Here is a 21833-nt window from a genome sequence, read left to right as displayed (position 1 = left end):
TCAAAGGAAGCACACATCAACTTGAAAACCAAATAGTATCCCAATCCCAAATATACAAAAGCGAGGGCGGTAATGTATAAATTTCTTATTTCTCAATTTTTAAAAACCCTTCCCGCCAACTGTCGTTAAATCTGGAAACATATCCTAGAGCCGTAGAGGCCTTTGCGGACCCGTAATTTTCGACTTTTCGATCGTGAACAAGAGTTTTGATCTAATACTCCTGATGTATTTTAACAAATAATCTCCCGAATCCGTTCGCATATCTTGTGAGTTCAAATCCATTGGACCCGAACTTTGGTGCACGTGGCACTTTGAAACCTGTTTCGTAAGTCGTAATAAAACCGCCACGTTTATCTGACAACTCTCTGTTTCTCCATTTTTCTTCCTCACAAACCCTAAGATCTCTCGAATTCGAAAGCCATGGAAGCAGTTGTTAAAGATGAAATAATCGAAACCAAAGAAATCGCGCCCATAGAAACTCGTTCTTTGGATACTTCGAAACCAGTTGCGGTAATCGATCTCAGTAGTAGCGACTCTGATTCGGATTACTCGTACGATTCAGATGACAATTCCGCTCTCAATCCTCATGGAAAGAGGTTTAATTCTTCAAATGGTGTTGTTAATGGAGGTTCGAAGACGAAGAAGCGAAAATATGATGATTTGGGAATCATTTTGCCTCTCGGATTCCTCGACCCCCTTCCGCCGGAGGAACCGTTGCTTTTGCCGGAACCGATTCTGCATTCGCGATCTCCAGCGGTGGTTTCGAGTTGCAAACATTTTTGGAAAGCTGGGGATTACGATGTTGGCCTTTCAATCGATCCATCTTCATCATCTTCTGGTAATTTTTATAGGTTGTTTTTTAAATTTATTTTCTTTATTATCAATTTTGTTGGATTTCTTGATTTTATTTGAATGCTTATAATCCAATGCGGGTGCAGTTTCGTGGTACTTCAACTGGTTTGTTTTTCATAATTATTAGTTTTTTTTTTTCCTGAATTAGAATCATGTGTTTATTAAATCATAAATTTGTCTCCGGAGATTTCGTCTTTATACTAATAAATCACTGTTAAGTGAAGAGAATTTAACTGACAATCTCAAGTTATTGAGAAACAAGAAATTGCATTTTCTCTTCATTGAACTGTTTTTTTTTTTTTTTATAGGTAAAATTCCATTAAAACTAACAAAGAAGAGGATGGCCTCTCTACAAGTCTTAATAAATCAAAATAGAAAATAAGAAAAATGAGAACAACCTGCAATAATTCACTCAATTTGAACGTAATAGATCCCGCTTAAAAATATAATTCGTTGAAGAAGACCCATCTAAATTCCTTAAAGATTTCCTTTAGAAGATTATTATTCCCACTATGGACAGAAGAGCAATGAATGCTCTTTTCCTAGAAAAGCCCTATTGTTCCATTCCATTCAGATTCCCCTGCACATAGCAAATAGGGTTAAGGATTAAATGATTCTTTTTTCTACGAGAGATTTCTTTGAGCTGCTGACTTTGAGGCAGAGCTAACAATGCATAAGTAAAAGGTTGATCAATTACCCACTTAATTTAAAAGAAAGTAGAAGTTGAAAATAGTAAGTTCTCTTGTTATAATGTTGTCCATAGTAAGAGTTTTTCCTAATACAACTAATCAAATAAAGAAAGAGATAATTGATTGAACTTTTGGCCTCCGAATAGCAATGTTAGGAAATGTTGAGTGAGAACATTGGACTTGTACGAAGACTTTAAAACAAAATACATTATCCTTACTACCTTCCCAAACCTGATTGTCTTCAACCGCAGAGCCAATATGGTTTTGAGATATACATTTCTGGATGAGAGAGTGCATACTGATGCTTATTACAGAAAGGTAATTGTGAATTATGGTAGAGAGGCTGCGAAAGGTGAGGTGATGGCCACAGTAAATTTTAGGAAGAGGAAACTAGTGGAGGAGATGGCGAGTTGGTTTCTAAATCATATCTTGGACATACGGGTGGCTGTGGGTATCTCCAGAACAGACGAGTACATGGGGGTGGGGTTTATGGTTAAATTTGCACTTGGGAAAATAGAGAATTGGGGCTGTTTTTCTAGAAAAGTTGATCAGATCAGGATTAACATTACCTTTGAGACAAGAATAAAGGAGGCAGTTAGTCATTTTAGGCAAGGAAGAGTTGGCTTTGAAACTGAAGGAATTTCTCCAGGAGCTAGGAGTAAGCAAGAACCAGTGATATTAGGGGACGGAGAGGGGACCATAAGAGGAAGAAAGGGAAAATCAGGTTGTTTAAGGAAGTGAAAGATCTTGAAAACGATGTTAATGAATTTCCTCAAAGATATGAGAGCAAAGGAAGGGGCCTAAAGGTTCTCAATGATTGTTAGGATTCCGTCTTGGAATGCGAGGGACCTTGGTGATCGACAAAAGAGGGCCACTGTGAAGGAAACAATCAGATTCCGGAAGGCTCACATTGTGGTCTTGCAAGAAACGAAATTAGATAATTGGCGGAAGCATGTCAATCAATAGATTTAAAAGGAATTAAGATATTGTGTTCAATGGAACACACAAAACCAGTTTGAATCAATAGATTCAAGCTTGGAAAAGAAGGGAAAACTAGAAAAAATAAATTGAAATAAGAGAAATAGTTAAATTCAAAATTTATTGAATGAATATTATCTCAAAATTCGTATGTGAAGCTTCTTATATAGAACACTTCATCATAACAACTTAGAAACCGTCTAAAATACTAAAAATTAACGTTCCTAACCTATCTATAACATAATAGCAACTTTCTAATCGTATTGTAACTCAATTTTGATATTTCTAAGCACTTCTAATTATAGTTTAAATTCTAAAAACGAATTTTAAAACAAATTAGAAACTAATAAGGAATTTTATTCCTAAACTAATTATGAAATATAAAATCTACTTGAACTAGAAAATATAAATCCTACTAAAATTAGAAAATAGAAACAAATCGTACTAGAATTAGAAAATAAAAACAAATCCTACTGGGGGACATCCCTTTCAACCAAATTTAGACATACCTGTATGAGATCATTAAATAGCTGTTCAGGGAAAAGGACGGTCTCTTCACAATAGAATCGTGCCCAAATTGTCCTTTCTTCCTAACAAGATAACGAAAACTAGGAAACTACTTCAAATTCTAACTGGATTTATAGATGTCCTACATCATTGGGTTTAGTGAATGTCTTATTAGTCTCAGAGCTTTGGGGTTGGATTTGTATATTGGATTGCTTTGCTAGATTTTGGTTCTTCTGGAGGGGTAATTGTCATGGGAAACTCGAACTCAGTGATGGTGCATGATCAATTTATTGGGCCCTTTTTAGTTGCGATCTTGTGTAGTTGTGTGGGCTCAAACTTGTCGTGGGTATTCTCCGGAGCTTATGGTTCCTTTAGGGAGTGGAAGCATGAACATTTTTGGGAAGAATTATTAGATGATGTCTCTTCCTATTGGAACAAACTTTGGTGCTTGGGAAGTGATTGCAACTCTATTAGACTTGCTTTTGAAAAGAGAGGGGGGGGGGGGTCTGAATCATTCTGAAGGTAGAAGGGGTTTACCGATTTTGTCAATAGGAATGAGCTTTTGGACTTGTCGTTGGGAAGGAGATGCTTCACCTAGTCAAATATTAAGGAAAATTCAATTTTGTCTTGTCTAGATAGATTTCTCATTTCTCCGAGCTGGGAAAATTAGTTTGGGTCTATTATTCAATCATCAATCCCAAATCCTACGTATGATAGTACTCCCATCCTTTTAGAGATTGGGATTGATTTGAGGCGCCATACACCTTTCCCATATGATATCTATGTGTCATCATTCATTATCTCTGCTGTGAAAACTCAAGCCCGATCCAATCGAATGCGCCTGGGAGATATCATAACAACTTGATCTATTGTACCACTTGCTCTAACAAACTCCAGGTTGAGCAAGATGTGGCAGTGATGGCTTTCACAGATAGGCAATGACCACCAATAGTATGATGGGTATTATTCGGCAATGCCAACTAGTTAATAATGAGACCAATGGTTGATTTTAAATGTAAACAACCACACGTTTCTTATTCAAAGGAACACACGATTGCAGGAGGGTATTAAGGTATAATAGGATGCATTATAATAAGATACATTGAGATGCACACAATATCTTCTCATGATGATTAAGATAAGATTAGGTTAAGTTAGGATTACATTTGGGTTGTGTTTGGAAGCGGTAGTTGGTAAGATTTGGAGTTGGAGTTATGTCTAACTCCTCAATTAAACTCCAATGTTTGGTTTCATGTAGGAATTCAATGAAGGAGTTGTATACAACTTCAACCCTCATATTTTGTTGAGATCTAATATGACTCATCCGTTACTTTACAAATATCGTCCCAGTCAATAAGACTCGATTGAGTCAACTGGGTTTTCTTAAATTAAATATGTATTATCTTAAATAAATATTGTTCTGTGAGTAAACATCTTCTAATCATCTTATTTTATTAAAACTAATAATTATTTAAATATAAATTTCGTCTAATAAATAATGTAGTGACTTAAATTATTTATATACAAGATGACCTGGGTGAGTCAAATCAGTTTTTGGCAATGAGATGGAATAATAAGATTTTTTTATATTATTGGTAAGCAATGTTAAAGAGCAATTATTGAGTGTGTCCAGTGGTCACACATATGACATTTGCATTCTATAATTTCCAACACAGCTGAATTTGTATTTTCTTTCATATCTGCAGTTGGGATGGATCATGTTAGGGTCCATCCTAAGTTTCTACATTCAAATGCAACCAGCCATAAGTGGGCTCTTGGAGGTAAGCTTGTGTTTACCGTCTAACTTGACTACTTGAGCTCTACATCCTTGGAGATAGTCAAAAGGTATCTATCTTTTTTAGTTAATTTGATATCTAACAATTTACTTCGACAGCTTTTGCGGAGCTTCTAGACAATTCTTTAGATGAGGTATTTGCTGTTTCTTATTTCCCTGAATCTGCTATGTATGCCCTTTCTTCTTCATATTTTTACCCCTAAAATATACACTTTCATGTCAGGCCTGCCATGGAGCTACATTCGTTAACATAGATATGCTGGAAAATAAGAAAGATGGGAGCAGGATGTTGCTGATTGAAGGTATAAAGCTTTGTTTCTTCATGTTTTCTTCCTTGTTGATGTCTTTAATGCTAGTGTTGTGTCCACACCCCACAGTTGACGTGGAGGTCTTCTCCTTAGTTTTAGCCGAAGTACATATGCTTGCATGCTAATGGTATTTTATATCTATCTATCTGAGGATGCATCCTGAGTTGAGGTAAATCATCTTTGAGGATTTGTGATTTTCAAATGTCTTAAATTAATTAGAGCTAAACAAGCGTGAGTATGGACTAGATTGGAAGCTTTAGTCTGTAGTGAGTGAAGTGATGTGGTTGTTGTTGTGAACTTCTTTAATACTCATTGAAACTTTTTTTCTTAAAATGACATATTTCCATTTCCTAAGGGACCAATAGTATCACTTACAATTTAATTTTATGTTTATTTTGTGAAATCACTATTTATTTTGACATCTTTTGGCAAAAGCTGAACTTTTAATGTATTGTTGCATTGTCCACTTTTAAAATGTAACATTATAAATTTGAAATATTTCAACTGACTGACTCTTGAATTTATAATCCCCTACATGTATTTTAATCAATTGATCGAAATGAATTTGGTTTTCACTTTTTATTTCATCATTCTATGGTAATGATGAAATATCTCAATAAGACCAATAGTATCACTTACAATTTAATTTTATGTTTATTTTGTGAAATCACTATTTATTTTGACATCTTTTGGCAAAAGCTGAACTTTTAATGTATTGTTGCATTGTCCACTTTTAAAATGTAACATTATAAATTTGAAATATTTCAACTGACTGACTCTTGAATTTATAATCCCCTACATGTATTTTAATCAATTGATCGAAATGAATTTGGTTTTCACTTTTTATTTCATCATTTTATGGTAATGATGAAATATCTCAATAAGACCTTGATTTTTTTCCAGTTTCTTATGCATAGGCTTTAGAGGTGTAAATGCACCAGGTCTACGATGCATTTACAATGGAATGGATCCAAATATTTTTTGGGTTGACAATTCCAAAAGTCGTCAAATTTCAATTTCCTTTACTTTTGCTCTATCGTCCATGGTTGTGTCTGAACGAATTATACGTTATATAGCTTCACTTAATCTTATTGCATGATCATTATTGTTTTCAATAGTATTGCAAGTTTTGTTATTAAAATAATGATATTAATATAAAGTCGAAAAGAAATCTCAATCGAATACAAGTGCCATATTTTGATTTCTGTCAGCATGGAAATATTTCATCAGTGTGGAATTTATGCAATTGATGGAAATGATTGAAATGTTGTGGAAATGATGGAAGTATTGAGGAAATTTCATTGACATCGTAAGAAATGATAAGACAAATATGAAAGCATACTCATTAGTTACTAAACTACAATAATAACCGTATGGAGTGTGGAAATGACGATCATTCCCATTTCAAGATGAGTTGGTTTATGTACTTGAGTTCCCTACAACCAAAATGACTATATTCTATGCAAAAGTAGATAATATTTTCATATTAACTACATACACCTCTTATTAAGTAAAACATTTGCTTAAGTCAATGAACTAGTAAGTCCTACATTCTCCTATTATTTATATTCTTTTTTGAATGCGTGTGAATAAATTATCTATAACTAGTTAGAATATATCTATAAAAAAAACTAATTATAATATGGACGATTACTTAGAATACATCAAAATAAAATGATAAACACACAGAATTAACTAAACATAATTCCTTTCTACTAATGAATGAATATTATGTATAACTTACAATCCTTTTCTACGAGTAATTTGTATTTTTTATTATTTTTAAATTTTATCAATATTTTAAGATTATTATTTCAAAAGAACATTTAAGTTGATTTTGAAATATTTCCATCCACTTCCATATTCACCGAATGTATCACAAAATGAAATATTGTGCCGAGCATTGGAACTATTTGTGAAAATATGTTGAAATTCAATATTGATCAAATGAATATATGTGAGGTGTACACAAGACATAACATTCATTATTACTTTTATTCTAAATAGTTGAAAATATTAGTATTTTACTGACCGATTAATGATAAAGTAGAGAACATATCAAAATGCATGAGCATAATTGCTAATACTTTATAACATATGCTTCATTTAAGAATATATTTACGTAGTCTTGTATTCTTGATGATTGTTCACATCAATGTTTCAATGGCTTGGAGGCTTATGAGGAGCCACAACCACTGAAGAAGATCTTCAAGGCTATTTAGGAAATCCTTTTTTTTTTTCCTTCTAAGATTTACTTCTTACTCAAATATCTGTTGAAAAAGCCTAAATCTATGCTTTGAGGAGTGGGATGTGATGTGTAGACACCCTAAATTGTCCAAATCCAAAACAATAGCAAAAATCTAAGCATTCAAAGATCAGTGGGTCACCGTGGCCAGGGCCCAGTGAAAAATTCATCTAGGTCTGTCGTAGGGGGTCAGACTTAGGTCTCACTCAGTGGATCAAGCCTAAGTTGACCCTCTGGGTCAGACTAGACAGATTTCTGTTAGAGCTCGTGGTGCCCACTTGCCACATGGCTCATTAAACATGGGTTTGTACAACTTGAGACACTTGTCTAATTTTAATTTGTTGATTTCATTCGTTTTTCATCAACAAATTAAAATATCTTAAGGGTTGTTTTACGACCCTAACCCTCGTGCATTTTTAATTTCTAAAACACCCGAGCTCATGTGTTTTTCATTTATTCTTTCCCACATGCATTAAAATGATTTCAGTAAATCCTAAGGTTTTTAGTGTTAGTAAAAAGGGTGCTTAGGAGTTGGACAATATTGTCCCTAGACTAATTGGGGAATATGGATGAATGGACTCCTATGCCCTCAAAGGATCTCTTGAAGGATATTGGTGGTAAAATACCGCATTAACCTTGGTTTGTTGTGGCACATGGGCTGGTAAGTTACTACTAAGACCTCTTTGTTAAGGAAGTCCATGCCACCACTAAGGTATCATTTGCAATTATTCAAAACTTGGTGGGGGCATGGACCATCCTACCCTCTAAAGATTTCTCTAGAAGTCTTGATGATAATTTACTATCCTAGATAATTATGATTGGTAAGAGGCGTCAAGTACCTATTTAATCAAAAAGGGTAAATGAGGTCCACTCTCGTGGTATTTTTGCAAATAAACATTTTTTAAGAATTTGGACCATTCTACCCCAAGAGCTCCCTAGAAATCTATAAATGAAGGGGGTCTCATGGCTCCTATCATCAAATCCTTAGACTAGGAACTCTTCCTAAATCCCATCTCACCTTCTTTCCCTCTCAAACCCTCTATTTCTTGTAAGCTTGAATATCAAAAAGAAAAAAAAAAAAAAAAAACCAAGAAGGCAATCAAGGTAGGAGTGGAATAGTGTAAATCCTTTTCTAGGTATTTCTCCTTCTAACCCTCAGTTTTATTTTGTATCAAATTACCCTCAACTCTATTCAAATCAACCCGTTAGGCTTTGTTTGGGAAAGACCTCCAAACAATGGGCTCAAAAGAGGATGGAGGAGGGATACCCTAGATTTAAAGTCCTATTTTAATCACTATATACATGTAAATAAAAATGGCAATATGAACATATTGGGGGGCTCTTCTTAGAGTCAAGCCCTTTGTCCTTGTCTAGATCCAAATCCCACTGTTGGGAAAATGTTGTATTCATGTAGTGTAACTTGCATATGGCCAGAGTAAAAGAGGGGGACTCTCTCATGAGATCATTTCCCTCGGTTCTTATGCCAAATCAAAGTCTCCATGAAGGACACAATTCATGCACCAATTCATAAATTTTCACTCCTTAGAGCATTTTTCACTTAATGGAAAAATGCTACTAAAACAGTGGTAGAGTTGATTTTGTGGGATGAATTGGGACAAATGGTTCACCCTCTCGAGAAAAGCATTTGAGCTGATTTCATTTGAAGAACTCTCTTTAAGTCAACTTTTTGTCCATGAAAGGGCTCAACAATATTCTAAGTAGTTTAAGAGTTATAGCCCAAAGAAGTGGCATGTGTTTGTGTCGAAAAAAAGTTGTGGACAACAACTTCCCAAGGCTATAACTAGGATTGGCAATGATTTGATTTTTATCTGGTATCCGATCCGATCTGAAAAAATAGGATGCTAATATAGAATTTGGGCTTTTGGATCAGATTCATATTGAAATATAAAAATTCGATAAAATCTCGGACTGTCCTTGGATTAACCTCAATCCAATTCGATTAAAACCCGATCCGATTTCTTCATACAAAACCCATTCATTTTCTCTCTTTAAAAAAAAAAACTTTTTTGCCTCCTCTAAAACTCATCTTTATCAACGGAGAACCATCCCAAAACCCTAGGGCTCCTCCAAAACCATTTTTGACCTTCTCCATGGAGCGGGATCACGACGATGGTTGGACAGTGAGATCTCTACCTTTCTCTCTTTCTATCCATCCAGGTACGCCTCTTTCTTTCTTTTTTTCTATCGCTTGTGTGTATGTTAGGGTTTCGTATGAAAATAATTGAAATGGGGACTTGGAAAGCTCGAGAGAGAGAGTGGGAAGAGAGAATGAAGAAGGGTTGGAGGAGTAACGAGGAGAGAATTTGGGGGAGAGGGAGATGTGGAATTGGGTTCATGGCAGATGATGGAGAATGTGAAGTTGTAACGGAAATGGTTGAGTGGGGTGAGGAGTAGGGGATCTGGAAAATGGGTGATCACAACCAAGAGAGGAACTGAAGGGGAACGAAGGAAGAGAGCTGAAAGGAGGACACTAAAACGAAGATGAAGACCTGTGTGTTAATGGTGAAGCTCACATGTGAGTTGTTGTAGTTGAATTGATAAACAATAGGAAAAAGATGAATATGAAGGGGAGAGTGATAAGGATAAATGGCGGTGGATGAGACATGGAGTATTAGAAGTGATTGCTGTTGGATCGGATTGGATCAGATCTAGATCATGTGGTAAAGATTTTGGATTGGTGTTGATATGATATAGAACTAATCAATTGCCAGCCCTAGCTAGAACTCCCAAACCAGGATTCAAAATGGCTTGGTTCTTTTTTGATAGGACAATTTTGATGTCTATTTCATCTAATAAAAAATCTCTCCAATTGGACTTGATTTGGTTGAGTTTGACAATGATTTTTACCTAAATGTCAACAATTCAGATTACTATAATTTTCATGCATTTAGGTTCAAGCATGTCATAATTTGCTTTTGCATTCAAAATTAATTTCTATGCATTTTTTAAAATTGATGTGGTTCCCATGTAGAACCTACATTTTGCCTTCACTCCATCTCCACACGCATCTTAAGTTTTCAAAGTTTTTAAAATGACTAATTCACAGGTAATCATCTTAATGGTGGGGAGAGTAGGGTGTCTAACACCTTCCTCACTCTTTAACCAAATGCCATTACCAAAATCTCTATGATTTGACCATAGGTGTCATTTTTATTTGAAAAATGATTTTCAAAAGAAAAATCTATTTTGGGTGACCATTCACACCCTAGAATAAATGAATGGTGGTGATTCCAGATTTTGAAGTAGCGTGGAATTTCCCTTATCGAAAATCATATACTTACATCTTGCATTTTCTTTTCTATTTATACTTTCCTTGTGTTTTTATTATAGTATTAATGTACTTAGAGGTCTTGAAAATCCAGCTTGTCTAGTGCCGCTATTGAGTCAACTCAAATGATTTGACATAGGTCAACGTGAATAAAAAAGGAGACAAAGACCTTGTTAGGGTTGAGTCATAATTGAGTCAAGACCGATTGGGATCATGTTGGGATCGTGACCTAATCCTTGATGATGCCAAGTTGATCATGGCAAGTCAACTAAAAAAATAATCATGGTGAGTCCACTATGCATCAAATAAGTTTTAAAACCATCCTATCATATATGATGATAATCCAATCTGTTTGCCACTTCCCAAATTAGTGCTTCTCTAATCCTACTTGGGGTGTATAAGCGCTAATCTCATTAACCATCTTCCTTTCGAAGATTATTTTATTGATATCATATATTTTACTTTGTTAATTGTTTGCAATACTATCTATTGAATTTGTATTCTATGACATCCATGGTCGCCAAATTTTGCGGTTTATTGAATTTGGTAAGTAAAAGAATTTTATTTGTGAGGTGGTTGAGATGACACTAATCAACAGAGATGCTACAGACCAACTCCCATCTACCCATAAAGTCGCAAAGGAAAACCCCTTGAACTCTTAAGTGGAGCTTACTCTAGAAAAAAAAAGACGAGAAAGGATAGACAAAGACAAATTTGGAGCAATCTCAACCTTCCTTTCAAAACACCGACTGTTTCGCTCCTTCCAAATCCCCTAACAAATTGTAGAAGGGGTTAAATTCCACAATAATTTCTTTGCACCTAAAAATGACGAGCCTCATTCCACCTAGGATTGGATGAGATAGATAGTAGAGTCTGGAAGACAACCCTCTGTTCCAAACAAGCCCTAAAGGAAACCCCAAACTTGCCAAGAGAAATTACAATGCAAGATCAAGTGTTTTATCGTCTGAACATCTCTTATGCACAGGGAGCAGATACTAAGGCCACGAAATCCACGCCTCATAAGTTGGTTAATTGACAAAATCTTCTTCAAAGAAGCACACAATTGAAGAAAACAACTTTTGACAAAACCTTTTGAGCCGACATAGGTTTTACATGGAACAAACCACCATCAGAGGCCATCAACGAGTCGTGGAAGGACTTGATCGAGAACACCCCTGAATGGCTATCAACTCACGTGCGACCATCTCTTATCTCCTCTGTTAGTGAGACACCTTTAAGAGAAGCTAACAACTCTACCACCCCATCCACCTCCCAATTATTAAAGTTTCTTCTAAAACCAAGGTCCTGATCCAACTTTCCCCCCTACCCTAGTAGAGAAAGAAGCAACTGAGATCCCCTTCTTAGAGGACAACAAGAAAAGCTCCGGGAACCTATCCATGAATGAAGACTCCCCGCACCAAATATCCTCCCAGATCCGGTCTTTCCTCCCACACGCCACCTTGAATCTGATCCTTTTACGAAACACAAGAAACACCTTGAGGCTTCCTTTCCAAACACCACACCATATAGATATTGGGAACACCTACTCTCCCACCCAAAAACATCAACCCCAAACTTGGTTTCAACAACCCTTCTCAAGGTTATCTCCTCTTCTCCAAACTTCCAAAGACACTTACCTAGCAGAGCCTAGTTTGTATCTTGGAGTCATCTTATTGAATTAGTCTGGATAAGTCATATTTTTTCCTACATTGATTTAATTTTTTGTGACTTTTACGAATTTCACAATTAAATCGTGAATTTCACGATTAAATCACAATCTTTTAGATTAATTTGGAAAAAAAGAAAGATGACTTTGATACTCTAGTAATAGAAGATGTCCTTTATGGAAGGTGATGGTGACCATTTTACCAATGAAGCATTAGATAATGAATATGCGAATGAGGATGACATTCATTTTGATGATTTTTACCGTTTGATGAATCCTAACTTGGACTCATGATTGTAATCATTTAAAATTTTGAACAATCTAATCTTTGAATGTGTTGAATACCTTTGGTTACTTGTTGCAGATGCATGGATAATACCAATATGGGGTTTGATGGTTTATAATTGTAGTTTAATAAGTTTTGATGATAGAATATGGGAACACCAGTTAGAGGGAACACTCGCGTATTTTAACCTTACCTCGATTTTTTTCTTGATTTTACCAAATTTTAGCCTTGTAGACTTATTTTCAAACCCCAACTTGGTGATTATGATGACACCCTCATTGAAAGTATTTACCTTTGTTGCCCCAGTACTTACATTGTAAAATTTTTATGACGTATTATGTTTGCGTGCTTTCTCTTTTGCAGATAATGGTGGTGGAATGGATCCAGATAAAATGCGACAGTGCATGTCTCTCGGGTATTCAGAGAAAAGCAAATTAGCTAATACTATTGGACAATGTGAGCCATCTCTCTATTTCCTTGTCCCTAAGTTCAATATTTGGTTGTTGAGGAAGTTGTTTTAGTGATCATAATCAACTATCCTTTCCCTACGTATTTTCCCCAGATGGAAATGGTTTTAAGACAAGTACCATGAGACTTGGAGCAGATGTTATTGTGTTCTCACGTTGTTATGGAAAAGATGGGAAAAGGTTTGAATTTTGTCCCTATCGAAAATGTTACCACATATCTTAAATGTTGGTCTCCAAGGCTATATGCTCTCATATTGCTTTTACAATTAATGAATTGTTCAGAATTAATGAGTTTTTTTTTTACAAAATTTCATGTTGGTTTAATCTTTTTGTAGAAAGAACAAGTTTATCCTATGCATGCATGTTTGAGGTTCTTCAAAATTGCCATTTCTGATTGATGGGAGAAGAATGCACAATTTATAATTCAGTACATAGATCTACTTCAATGATATCTCAAGATTGTTTCCATTATTTATTTATTTTTGGAGGAGGGGGGATACTACCATCATCTTGGATGAACATGGAGTATTAAGTCCTCAAAATTGTAGTGGTTTTGATGATAGTTGATCAAATTACTTTATTAGAAGTTGTTGCTTATGAGGAAGATTTGATAAACCTAGAGAAGCTGACGAAATACCTAATGAACGATAAAAGATTGACAAGCAAGGAGCTTTAGACAATCAAGAAGTATGAGGATGGTTCTATAGCCTTACCCTTGTTGTATTGTGCCTTACGAGGATCATGAAGGGTTCCCAATTTTGATATTTCTATTACATTCATATGATAGGGAATTGTTTTGATCCAATTTTAGAAGAGGGCACAAAAGGAAATTTTCGACCTCCCTTAGGATTATGATCTTCCATGGAAAATATGTCCTCTACTATGGGACATTGTAAAATCAATGCCTTTTTTCCTTTGAATTTAAAAAAAGCCTTTAGTTTTAGTACCTTGGAGTTCAATGTAGATTTGATGGGAGTCTTGTTGCATAGATAAAAGATATGGACATAACCTATGAAGTATGAACACTTCATGTTCAATTTACTAGCAAACTTAAAACATTTGAAATTTAACAACGTAGACCCACTTACAACCAACAACATGCTTACCAGGGCGAAGAGAAACCAAAGATCAAGTATCATTATGATGTAGAGCATCCATCTCATCAACCATAGCTGTCTTTCATCTCGAGTGAGATAATACTTCCTAGAGATTCTTAGGAATAGAAACAGAAGAGACAGTGGAAATAAAAGAAGACATTAAAGAAAACAACGAAGCACAAGAAATAAAATTAGAGATATGATGTCTATTAACACAAGTGGATACCTTACCTATTTGGGCTAAGACACTCGAGAAAGGACAATGGATTCCTTCTTAATACTCTAATCAGATGAAATACTAGGTTGCACAACATCCTGAGTTGAAGATAATGATGTTTGGGGGACAACTGGTCTCCCATGAAGATCTCAACAAAGTCAATAGTGTGCTCATCCTTATCACAATGGGTACACTTTCAAATTTCACGACCTCCACAGCCTCCCCCTGAATCTTTATTACCACCTCTACCTCCATGACCACCACCACTTCCCCACGACTACCATTGTGACCACAATCTCCAAGAGTAACTAAAACAGAGCAATCACTCATAGCTTGGCCACTATCTGATAAAGTGGCTTTCTTTAGTTTGGATAAAACATCCGTCAAGGAAGATCAAGACTTCCTTAAATCTGAGACTTGACAGCGTCATACTTTGATTGGAGGGATGAAAAAAGATGAATAACATCTATATCCTCTCTTTGTTTCTGCATTTGAAGGATATCACTAGAAATAAGTTGATATTGATTCAGTTCTCCACGCATACACATCAATGAAGCGAAGGTCTGATCCAGAGTTTTATCATTTTGCTGTAAGTAGAAATACTATTGAGTGATCTCATAAATTCAGATTATATTGTTGAATCCTGAATACATGTGCTTTACGCGTTTACAAATCTCCTTTACAGCATCCAAAAACATAAAGTTAGCACTGGCCCGCGGTTTCATACCGTTCCACAACCAAGCTACAATCTGAGCATCTTCCTATTCCCATACCTTCATGGTTTTTTATCAAGAGATTCGGACTTCGTTTTGGTTAGATGAGCTTTCTTACCCTTGGCTTTCAAAAATATCTCCACGGCCTTTGACCATTATATGTACTTACTTCCATTTAAGCGAATAGAAGTCATTTGAGTTCCAACCAAATCAGTAGATATACCCAAGATAGTCTTCTGCTCCATGGTGAAACAATTGATTGCCCAAGAATCAATAAAATTTTAGATATTTTCGTGAATGATTTTCTATTACCGAAAAATCTCCTTGACATGAATCCTTATAAATTAGATCTGCGAAAACCTCTAAAAACATAGCGAAATCTATTCTAGTTAGGTCGCAGAGTTCTAAAACTCCTTCAGATAAAATCGGCAAGGTTCCAAAACCCTTTCGAGATAAAATCGCAAATCTCCAATACCTATCAAGATAAAGTAGTAGGGTATCTTGAAGGCTAGAAACACAATCTGAAACCTAACCACTACACCGTACCACAACCAACCACTAATAATTGACAAAAATCCTTTGATCTATGATCACATTAGGGATATTTTTCAACCATAGAAAAATTCCTCCAAACATAAGATTTTGACCACCATAGGGAAAATAGGTACAAATTAGATGATAAAAATCTGGTTTATACTAAGAGGAAAAGAAGAAAAATACGGAAGAAGAGATAACCAAAATCTGATCACTAAAGAAGCTTGGATATCATGTAGAAGATTAGATTAGGGTTTAAAGAAGAAAAGAATAGAGAAAGTGGGAGGAGTCGAACTTGACTCTCTCACTGTGAACCGTGGTATATATATAAAACTAGAAAACAAATGAAACTACACATGCCCTAATGGCACATATATAAAATACAAATATATCTAACCATTCGATCTCAGGTCAAAAGAAATGATACATGATCCATTGAGGATGGTGAATGTTTGAAACAGTCTGGTTGGTGGCTTTTCTGTGTTCGTGCTTTCTACTTGCGAGTGGTCTAGTTCTTCTTGGATTTTTACCAGGGTAAATGGGCCCACAAGAGTGTGGGAAAGGGATCAATTCTTGAGCAAGTTGGAAGATGGTCGGTGGTATTGGGATACCTTGGTGTGTTGGTGGGGATTTTAATACTATCAGATTTTGTGTGAAAAAAGCGAAGGCGCAAGTTTGTCTCTAGGAATGAAAGGGGTCGAAAGCTTTGTATCCAAGAATGCTTTTTTGGATTTGCCACTTGGGAGTAAAAGGTTCACATGGTCTAATAATCACTAGATTCCATTTTTGTCTCGTTTGGATAGGTTATTTTATTTTATTTCTCCTTGTTGGAAAGAACTTTTTGAATCGGTCATCCAGTCGACAATCCCTAATTTGGTTTTTGATCATACCCCTATTCAATTGAAAGGTGGAATTAATCTTAATAGAAGGACCTCGTTCCACTTCAAGAATATGCGGCTGAAACATGAGAGTTTCCATGATTTGGTGCGTTGGTGGTGGAATTCTTTTACAGTGGGTGGGAGGCCTGGTGCTAGGTTTAGATTAAAGCTCAAGGCTCTCAAAAAGAATTTGGAAAGATGGACTAGAGAAGTGTTCGATAGGGTTGACCAAAAGAAGCGTGAGTTATTGGAGAGGATAGAAAGATTAGACATAAAAGGAGGAAGAGGAATGGGCAATTCTAGCAGAGGAAAGGGTGCAAAGGGTTAATCGTAGGGTCGAATTTCAGAAAGTTTCTCTGCTTGAAGAAATTAGCTGGAGATAGAAATCCAAGGTTAGATGGTTGAAGGAGGGTGATAACAATATTAAATTCTTCCATTAGGTGACAAATTCCCGTCGAATAATGAAAACTTCTAGTCATGAGGGGTGTTGATTGAGGATGAGGAAGATATTAGGGAGGCTATCGTGGATTTTTATGAGAAGTATGCCAAGGATTATGAGGAGAGGCCTTTGTTGGATGATTCCATTTCGCTTGACTTGAATGATTAGCTAGAGAGACCTTTTGGGGAGGATGAGGTGTACCAAGCCATTAGGGTTATGAGTGGTTATAAGGACCTAGGCCCAGACGATTTTTCGATGGCTTTTTTTCAAGTTCAGTTGGGACATTGTTAAAGTGGATCTTATGCTTGCTTTTCAAGATTTCTTTGATTGGGGTTTCTTCGATTATTCCTCTTAACCCTACCTTCTTAACTTTGATCCCCAAGATTGAAGGAGCCGAAGAGATGAAGGATTTCAGACCCATTAGCCTGGTAAGCTTGGTTTACAAGATTTTCTCAAAGGTTTTAGCTTCTAGGTCAATGGTTTTGATCATTCAAGTCATAAGGCAAGGGCAAGGGCAAGGGCAAGGGCAAGAGCAAGAGCAAGAGCAAGGAGCTTTCATCAAAGGTAGGAAATTTTGGATGGGGTTTTGATTGCGAATGAATGCATTGATTCTAGACTCAAGATGGAATCCCAGGCCTTGTTTATAAGGTGGATATTGAAAAAGCGTATGATTGTGTTAATTGGGAGTTCTTAGGTTACCTTATGCATCGTATGGGGTTCGGGGTTAGGTCGATTTGTTGGATTTGAAAGTGTATCTCGTTCGCCTCTTTTTTAGTATTGGTTAATGGGAATGCCATGGAATTCTTCAAAGGCTCCAAAGGGCTTCGTCAGGGAGATCCCTTGTTCTTGCACTTGTTCAACTTGTTAGCAAAAGCCTTCAGTAGATTACGAGGGCCAAAAATCTGGGACCTTCGCGGAGTTTCAGAGTGAATGAGTAAGATAGCAAACATCATCAGCTATGGGTTCGAATCTAAGAGAAATTATAGATAATGTTTGCTATCCTGAGATTTTCTTGTCTTTCCCGAATGATAAGGAGAAAAAAAAGATTGGGTCAAAAGAAAATGCCATTTTAGAGTTTTATCAACAATTTGCTTGTGTAGGCGGGGATCCGGTATTTTCTGAGTCCTTATGTAAGGAATTACAAAAGAAATTTTTTCAACAAAGATGTGAATTAGGAAGGATTGGTCGACGAAATATGAACCGGAGACTGAATCTTGATATACCTCAGAACAATACATTTTTGTTACCACGAGATATATTGGCAGCTTCGGATCATTTGATCGGAATGAAATTTGGAATGGGTACACTTGATGATATGAATCACTTGAAAAATAAACGTATTCGTTCTGTAGCGGATCTGTTACAAGATCAATTCGGATTGGCTCTGGTTCGTTTAGAAAATGCGGTTCGAGGAACTATATCTGGGGCAATTAGGCATAAATTGATACCTACTCCTCATAATTTGGTAACTTCAACTCCATTAACAACCACTTATGAATCATTTTTCGGTCTACACCCCTTATCTCAAGTTTTGGATCGAACTAATCCATTGACACAAATAGTTCATGGGCGAAAATCGAGTTATTTGGGCCCTGGAGGATTGACAGGGCGAACTGCTAGTTTTCGGATACGAGATATCCATCCTAGTCACTATGGGCGTATTTGCCCAATTGACACGTCTGAAGGAATCAATGTTGGATCTGGTTCATGGTTTCTATTGGCTATATGGTTCATCCAAAGGAGAGATCGAGCTTCAAGGAATAGTGAATGGTCTTATCAATACACAAATGTATTACTCCCAAGGAATTTCAATTGCGCTTATATTCATCACTGTTGGAATTGGGTTCAAGCTTTCTCCAACCCTTTCTCAACAATGGACTCCTGATGTATACGAAGGAGTGTGGTTTGTTTGATAAATTCCTACCTTTATATCTATGTTTAAGATGTTTGGATTTTTCAAAGCTCTATGGACATGCAGAAAACAAATGTTATCCCCACTCGAACCAAGACATAGCTTTTACTAAAAATTTATTGTGATTATCCCTGACTCATATTTATGAGATGATAAACGATGGCAAAACCCATATCAAGAATTGGTTCATGTAGGAATAGAGATATTTAGGGCTTAAAACGGATTGGGTTTGGGCTGGATATGAGTACGTCGATATCCATATCTAATTTTTTTATCTAGATTCGAATCCAACTCGAATCATACTAGCTAAGACCATATTCGAACCATTTTATTTTAATTAAAACCATATCTGGATTCGATCCAATTGAATTAATTGACTTGGGTCGGTTGACTCGAATAATGTCAAATTGTTGAAGACTATTTCAAATAAAATTGCTAAAATGTGACTAAATGGTGACTTGAACTCAAGACCTCTCCATTTTGGAGACAGGCCTTGACCACTAAACCCAATTGTTGTTCGTTGATGAAAGATGACTTAAAAAATATAACAATACAATTTGCAAAGTTATATATCATTCGGATCTTGGTGGATATAGGGATGGAACCGTATCTGACCTAAATTCGACTCGGGTCAAGGGACATCAACCCATATCTAAATCATATTTTAATTCGGATATACTTGATGAAACCAAACCTGCCAAATTGGGATTTGGATCACTTGAATTTCGGATAAAATTCGTACCATTTTAAGCCCTAGACATATTGGTTTACGTAAGAATGGACATAGAATACCAAAGGGAGTTATTCATGTTCAAGCAAGTTTCAACAATACTATTGTGACAGTTACAAATGGACAAAGTCGGGTGGTTTCGTGGTCCTTCGCTGGTACTTGTGGATTCAGGGGCACAGGAAGAGGGATGTCATTTGTTACTCAAACGGTAGTAGGAATTGCTATTTGTATAGTAGTGTATCAAGGTATACAACAAGCATAAGTCAAGATAACAGGTCTTGGTATCGGAAGAGATGTAGCATTACGAGCCATTCGTAGAAGTGTTATGGTATAAAGCTTCGAATTTTTGAAGGGGATTACAAAAAACTATATCCCCAAATGAAAATAGCCCGAAAACGGATCGAGAGATTCCCACCCGCCCTTTTTAAGTAGTAACTTAATCACGAGGATTTGCAAGAGAAAGCTTAGCTCGACTTTAAGGGAGCTTATTAAAGACATGCTTGACTTTAATAAGTGAGTTCATGTTCGACCTTGAAGGGATAGGAAGAAGGAAGACCTCTGTCCTATTCATTAGACAATGGATGCTTTTGATTTCAACTAAGGGTCGTTGAGCTCACCTTGTCGCATCCATAAACATGATTCGATGCCACTGGGATGTAGATGTCAAAATTCTATTAACTTTTTTTTATAAAAATAAACTTAAAAAGGTTATTTTCACAGTTAAATTTTAATATTAAATTTGGGAGTTCAGTAGCTATCCATTTTCAAAACCTTGGATCAAGCCAAATTTTAAAAAAATAATTTGGATTAGATTTTTTCCAAGCAATCTAGAAGACTTGGGTGTTGGATTGCCGATTTGGTAATCCATTTGAGCTGAATGACCCTTGGTAAGATTTGCAATCTTATTAAGTTACTAAGGAAAGTAATTCTTAAAGAAAAATTCCTTCATGGTTCCAGAACAAGCACATCGTTCTCCAATTCATTCCCATTGTTGATGTGTAAAAGATTATTTTCTTCAAGGAAAGTTCTACATGGTAAAATTGAAGAATTTGTAATTAAATGTGTACAAATTGAAACCCTACTTTAGGGTTTGAAACCTTGGTTTGATGTGCAAAGATCCAAGAAAGAGAGATTGCTACCTGGTCTAGGGCTCATAGAAGAGAGAGAAAACTACTTGGTTTGGGGTTGAGAGAGAGAAAGAACCATATAGGTGTCGGGTTTAATTTATTTTTGTGTGGAGTTGCAACTCCGACCTATTGAGGTGGGAATTACAACTACCTTCAAATAAGGCGTTGAAGCAGTTCTTGGTGTTGCAACTCCTAGAATTTTTTTATCCAAACACTTGTATGAAGTTCAGATGTAGGAGTTACAACTCCAACTCCGTGCAACTTTCCAAACATGCCCTTAACTTTGTCACCAAGAAATGGACTAACATTGGGAAAGGGCACATTTTGTTGGAACTTAATTATGCTTAAATATTTTACCAATTTCCTAGGTATTCTCTTTGTTTTTGTTTTGTTTTGTGTGATGTAAAAACCATCTATGTGTATGGTTATGGGATTGATGGCTAGGGTAGGCTATCCTTGGACATCTTAAGAATTTTTTTGTGTGAGCCCGAGGACTGAGTTGCAACCTAGCTGCCTTATCAATAAAACCGGTTTTGCAGCCAGTTTCTCTTGCCAATTGGTGTGTTGGTGTGCAAATGCAAACAACAATTTCTGTTTGCGGTGCAAGAGCATCAAATTTCTGTTTGCATCTTATAGCCAAAAAGACAGACATGCACACACACACACACACACACACACACATGCAATCACATACACATGCTGTGTTATCAATTCCTCTCCTATATTCTTAGTTTCATTCATAGAAGCCAAAAATTATTTTAGGAAAAAAACTGTTTTTAGATAATACACTTTTAAAAATTATTTATGACAATGAATGGCATTGTTCTCATGAAGTTGCCTACGTATCAATGTTGGTAAGGCTTGAGGAGTATTGATCGCATGACCTAGGTTAAAATCCCATTTAACCCACCCTCTCTGCTGAACTCTAACCCATGCTTGCCTAGCAAAAAAGTGGCATTATACTCAGGGTTAGGATCCGTAGACAACATTCTAGACAATGTTTTGTCCTAAATGGCAAAATAGTTTCGGAATGGGCTGATTTTTTGTGAGGATGATCTCTGTGGTGAGTAGATCATCCTCACAAAAAATCAGCTAATTCTAAAA

At 36.1% G+C, this 21833-nt stretch overlaps 1 protein-coding gene across 1 annotated transcript in view; it reads left to right on the top strand.

Annotated features, from left to right (window-relative positions):
- Positions 1 to 323: 323 nt before the first annotated feature.
- The window catches only part of LOC147398438 (protein MICRORCHIDIA 7-like), a 42560-nt gene continuing 21050 nt past the window's right edge, over positions 324 to 21833 (top strand). The window contains exons 1-6 of the mRNA XM_086447630.1: positions 324 to 838; positions 4733 to 4807; positions 4921 to 4955; positions 5045 to 5123; positions 12979 to 13071; positions 13178 to 13262. Of these exons, the coding sequence (XP_086303756.1) occupies positions 421 to 838; positions 4733 to 4807; positions 4921 to 4955; positions 5045 to 5123; positions 12979 to 13071; positions 13178 to 13262 (785 nt within the window). The 5' untranslated portion in view covers positions 324 to 420. The remainder of the gene's footprint in view (positions 839 to 4732; positions 4808 to 4920; positions 4956 to 5044; positions 5124 to 12978; positions 13072 to 13177; positions 13263 to 21833) is intronic.

Source organism: Akebia trifoliata, chromosome 7, assembly GCF_017979445.1.
Source record: "Akebia trifoliata isolate Shusen 1 chromosome 7, ASM1797944v1, whole genome shotgun sequence".
Lineage (NCBI taxonomy): Eukaryota > Viridiplantae > Streptophyta > Magnoliopsida > Ranunculales > Lardizabalaceae > Akebia > Akebia trifoliata.
Note: the sequence above shows the minus strand (reverse complement) of the source record. Positions and strands in the feature narration are given on the sequence as shown.